The following is a 5,296-nucleotide window of genomic DNA, read 5'->3' on the forward strand; positions in this document are numbered from 1 at the left end:
GCACCACGACACCTAGTCAAATTCCTCGTACGTGTGAATACCCGTTTCTGCTTCTGATACTGTAGGGTAGCTTGTGAATGTCACTCATGGTACAAATAAAGTATTATTTTAGTGTTTATATTTCATATTATTAATCAAAATATTGAAAGTTACTAAAGGTACAAAATAAATGTAGTCGAGTAAAAAGTACACAATTTACCTGTGATTTATAGTGGAGTAGAAGTACAAAGTATAAAATGGAAATGCTCAAGTAAATACAAGTAGCCTCTCAAAATGTGACTTAAGTACTTGAGTACTAAGTACTACTTGTTTAATTCCCACCTCTGGTTTTGGGCCACATATAAGGCGGGTTCTGGGGGTCCTAATGTTCCAATGTATGGTGGAAATGTCTTTATTTATGTAAAGGAAAAAAAAAGGAAAATAATTGAGTATAATCCATATGCTAATGGTTATTCTGCATTGTTTATGAATGTGTGTTCTGTTCACCAGTAGATTTTCAGCAAATGTGAATGTTATCAACTGCAGTGTATTTTATCCAGGAAAGTAACCTCTTTTAATGTGTTTATGCTATTTCATATTATCAATAAATTATTTTCTTTAATAGCTCGTTTTTTTATAGCTATTATACAGAGATATGTTAACTTTATTAATTAGGAATAACGTTTGTTTATCAGAAAAAGAAAACTATTATTTCATTCTGCATAGGTTGATACCATAAATCAGTAAAGCAATTCAGTGTACATCATGTTAATAGTACAAGCAGGGTAAAGCGCCTTTTAGTGTTAGTAGAAACATATAAACATTGACACTGAGAAGAAAGAAACATTATCTGCATAACTAGTGCATAGATCTGACAGTGAAATAAGGCTCTTCTTCATACCGGAGATACCTGAAAGCTGTTTTTAAACTTTATTTATTTTTACATTGAAATACAGTAAATACAGTAATTACATTTGACATAATTTGACATTCATCAAAGACTTTAATGCTCAACATGAAAACATTCATGACAGATATTCATTCATTCGTCAAATGCATAGCAAAGTGTCAAGAAGGTGACTAAATATTTAGAAAAATGTAAAAATATCTTTGAAAAGTTCTTAGATGAAACTGGAACAGCTTCTGCAAGATGTCCTTTCACAAGAACATCTAAGTTTCTTTGGTGGTACGGCTAGATTACTGGGTCTGAACAGAGAAGGCTACAGTTTGAATAAAGTGTCAGATGTAAATCCTAGGCAGCTTTCTTCGCAGAGTTCAAGGACATGAGAATACTCGGCTTCTCCTCTATGATGCGCACCAGCAAGTTGTCGATGTACAGCTCCAGCTCTGATATCTTTTTGTCTCCATCTGAAAGCTTGTTTTCCTGTTTGAGCACCAGAGAGATGAGTTCCTCCCGAGTAAGCTGGGAATAGGGCCCTTTCAGACTGGGGGCATCGACCTGTGAGAGTGGATCAAACATACGTATATATTCAAATCATACAGAAGACAAAGCCCCTGAAAGTAGATTTAAAGCATGCTGTCTGATGAAACAGCATATACATTCTTTCATTCAGAGACTTTCCTTTGTTCATTCGAAGAACGATATACTTTTTGGATCCTACCAACCTTTGTTTTCTCCTGATCTTCACATGTGATTCTTGAGGATTTGGTATCTCTTTCCCCTTGAACGACTGAAACCGACTGCTGTTCCAGAGGATTAAGGGGTTTCACAGGTTGAAGCCTGCAATGACAACATAAGAAAGAAAGATGTAGGCACTGGCTGATGAAAGTGAAATGAAATAGAGTATGCGTGCAAGTATAAGTCAGTTATAAAGCTTCATCCATTTTTTTATTTAGGAATCACTAAATAAAACAGAATATGATGTTTATATTAATGCTGACATCTCATTGATCCACAGTAACCTCATCAGATACAACCGGCTAATGAAACAAATATGAATGAGTGTGAATGATGAATCCTAGAAAACTCTGCATTAGAAATGCGCAGGGTGATGAATCTTTTTCTTATGAAAGACACAATATTCCGAGCTAGCGGTGTGTGATGTATAATATACTCTCACCTGCGCAAAGGAACAGGAGCTCCGCCTTTCTTCCCGCCTGCCTCCTCCCCAGCAATCTGCACTGTGGCAGGCTGAGACTCTCGAAGGGGAGCCTCCTGGACGTGGAGGCTTTTTTTTGCTTCTGATTTGGGGTCAGATGCATGGGTCACATTATCAGTCGCACCTGTAACATGTTCTCCTTCTTCGTTTTGGTTTAGTAAAGGGCTCATTGTGACAGCTTTCCTTGCAGAAGGTAGAGGAGCGCGGGCTTTTGAGGGTTTGATTTTTGTTTGAGAGGCATCATCTTTATCTGCAGCTTGTGATGCTACTGAAGGCCTTTGTCCCGATCCAGTTCCACTAGAGGGCGCTGCTTCATCTTCTGGTGCAATATCCTCTTCGTCGTCTTCAAATGGATTCAAGCCATAAGCGATTGGGACTTGTTTTGCCACAGAGAGACATTTATGGGAAATGCTGCCATCGGAAGACAGGGTTATCTTGGGTTTAGATGATGGCTCTTCTTCCACAGAAAGAGGTTTAAGCGGCGCAGGACGTTTACTGTGTTTGGCTTCATTTGATGTTTCTTTGGTGGCACTACTTTGTGTCAAGCTCTGGGTGTTCTTTGCGTCTGTGGAAGGCCTACTAATAGGAGCAATCATTTGCACCGAGCGCTGAGGCAGAACACTGACGGTTTTGATGTCTTTGTCTGAACTCTTCTTGGTAATCTGTGGTAGTTGTTGTGCAAAGCCATCCTTCTGACTCTCGTCTTGATTCCTTCCTGGAGGCTGAGGAGCCAGCCGCCTCTCCCGCTGAGCACTAATAGGATCCTTTTCATCTGTAGAAATAGACTTGCTTCCCACCAATGGTGCAGTAGATTGAACCCTGGAAACAAGACACAGATAACTTTTTCAATTACATGGGGCACCGTTGGGGTGACTTTCTAATATGGTGAAAAGGAGATTAACGTTATTATATCTATTACAAACTTGTGATGCAGAAATTAGAGGAATAAACAAAAGAGGACACATTGTTCATAGGAAGAAGCAGTGTTTAGTAGAAGCAATGCAATGTAGTAAGATGTGGTTGTTTATTAAAAAGGAGAAAGAAACTCCCGAATACCAAGCAAATCACATCCTGTAATCCCTTGATAATTAATTCAGTGATGATGACCCATTGTATTCAAGTAGTTTTAGCTCCCTGTTCATGCGTCAGCTGCTCAAATGAGGTAAGACTGTTCAATGATTAATCTCTCAGGTTGAAACATAAACTACCTAACACACATGTATGCATCTGCACGCTCATACCAACGCTAACAGACACAAGCAAGCACAAAGCTATGCAATGTTCATGAGGGTGTTAGGTTGCGTTTAAAAGAGAAGTGCTGAGAGGAGCTGCTGTTCTGACTGAATACAAACAGAAGATAAACTGCAACAACACTTCTGCACATGTAAATGACTTCATATCATTTTCATCAGGTCATATTCAAAATTCAAACTTCCTTCTTCTGTTCCTTCTTTTGTTATCTATAACTAACACAGGTTAAAGGAGACCTGTTATGCTCATAATTGTATGTTGTGACTCTACTGTGACTGTGGATCCGTTTTTAGGCTAAAGATCTTAAAGAAGACATTTTCAGGTTCATTGTATGTAGTGTCTCTCCTGTGACGTGTCTCCATGCTTTAATGTTCAAAAAGCTCTTTATTTCTCTCATACTGCCTGTGCTGCAGCACCTCTTTTCACCCTCTGTCTGCTCTGATTGGTTAGCTGGTTGGCTGTTGCGATTGGTCAATCGCTTAGGGATGTCCCGCCCCTTAGCCTATTACGTACAATGTGTTGGAGCGCTAGCCAATAGAACCGTGAGTGTTTCTGATGTAAACAAAGCAATCGAGGCGTTTCAGGAGAGGGAAAAGGATTTTGAAATGTTAGCCCTCGCAGACCATTTCCATGCAAAACAAATACCTAGATACAAACACTACAGGAAAGGGAAAACCCCAAAGAACAAAACTTAACCAAACTCCATCTACCCTGAATCACCCACAACCTTCCCCGTTTCCCACAAGTGAATTTCGAACCAGGTTTGAACAATTGATAAAGTGTAAGAACATTTTAATTGTAAATCTAACCTCTGCTGGATGGCGGACATCTTGTCTGCGCTGCCGTCTGCTCCAGCCGGCGAGTCTGGGTCCTCTTCAAAGGGAATAGTTGCACATTTCTCATCAAACGGATTGGAAGACACTTCTGCAGGGGTCTCCACAGCCGCTTTGTGTTTGCTTTGAGATGCATCCTTCTTCTTTGGTTTTTCTGCTTTCCGTGTTGCCTTCTCTTCCTCTAGCTTCCTGGCCTGCTCTTCTCCTCTCTCTCTCTCCTCCCTCCTAATCCTCTCCTCCTCTCTTTTAACTTTCTCCTCTTCCTCAATCCGTTTAGTCTCTCGTCTCATTTCCTCCTCGAACAGTCTTTCTTCCTTTTCCTTCTTAGCTCTCTCTACTTGTCTCTTCTCATCCTCTTTCCTAAACTTTTCTTCTTCCTCAATCCTCCTCATTTCTTCTTCTTCTAGTTTCCTCTTTTCCTCTGCCAACTGCTTGCGCTCTTCTTCTTTCTTCCTCATCTCTTCTTCCATTCTTATCCTTTCCTCCTCCTCCTGTTTCCTTTTCTCTTCTGCCTCAATCCTTCTTTCTTCCTCTTGTCTCAGTGTTTCCTTTCCCTCCTAGTTTCCTCCTCTTCTGTCTTCATTCTTTCCTCTTCCTCCCTTTGCCTCCTTTCTTGTTCCTCACGCTCCTCTTGTTGTCTTCTCACCATCTCCTCTGTCTCTCCTTGTCTCCTCTCTTCCTCAGCCTCCTCCCTCCTAATCCTCTCCTCCTCTTTAATGCTTCTCTCTTCCTCCACTCTTCTCTTCTCTGCTGATCGACACTGTTCTTCTCTCCTTGCGCTCTCCTCTCGTCTCCTCATCTCTTCCTGAGTCCTTTCGTCCTCCATCCTTATTCTGTCCTTTTCCTCCCTTTGCCTCTCTTCCTGTTCCTCACGTCTCTTCTTGTTCTCATGCTCTTCCTCTCGTTTCCTCTGTTCTTCCTCAGCCCTTTCCCTCCTCATCCTTTTCTCTTCCTCCTTTCTGAATCCCTCCTCTTCAATCTGTCTTTCTTCTTCCAGTCTCCTCTTCTCCTCTGCTAACTCATCCTCTTGTCTCCTCGCTCTCTCCTCTTCTTCTCCTCGTCTCCTCTCCTCCTCAACCCTTTTCTCCTCTTCCTCCTTTCTAACTTTCTCTT

The 5,296-nt window shown here is 41.1% G+C and overlaps 1 protein-coding gene across 1 annotated transcript; it reads right to left on the bottom strand.

Moving 5' to 3' along the window:
• Window positions 1–874: 874 nt before the first annotated feature.
• On the bottom strand, window positions 875–5,123 carry LOC104952058 (uncharacterized protein KIAA1211 homolog). The gene is made up of 5 exons (XM_010778813.1): window positions 4,808–5,123; window positions 4,160–4,691; window positions 2,061–2,918; window positions 1,606–1,720; window positions 875–1,438 (listed from the first exon to the last, which is right to left on the bottom strand). The coding sequence occupies exons 1-5, from the start codon at window positions 5,121–5,123 to the stop codon at window positions 1,232–1,234; spliced, it is 2,028 nt and encodes a 675-aa protein (XP_010777115.1). The 3' UTR covers window positions 875–1,231.
• Between the last annotated feature and the right edge of the window lie 173 nt (window positions 5,124–5,296).

Source organism: Notothenia coriiceps, unplaced genomic scaffold (assembly GCF_000735185.1).
Source record: "Notothenia coriiceps isolate Sejong01 unplaced genomic scaffold, NC01 NC01_scaffold00019463, whole genome shotgun sequence".
NCBI lineage: Eukaryota > Metazoa > Chordata > Actinopteri > Perciformes > Nototheniidae > Notothenia > Notothenia coriiceps.

What these genes read in the sequence shown, in the direction of transcription:
- LOC104952058 (XM_010778813.1), bottom strand. Translation starts at nt 5,123, where the DNA reads ATGAGGAGGGAAAGGGCTGAGGAAGAACAGAGGAAACGAGAGGAAGAG. An exon ending in GAGAAGACAACAAGAGGAGC is followed by an intron (nt 4,692 to 4,807) that starts GTGAGGAACAAG and finishes GGATTGAGGCAG; the next exon opens with AAGAGAAAAGGAAACAGGAG. An exon ending in ATGTCCGCCATCCAGCAGAG is followed by an intron (nt 2,919 to 4,159) that starts GTTAGATTTACA and finishes TCTTGTTTCCAG; the next exon opens with GGTTCAATCTACTGCACCAT.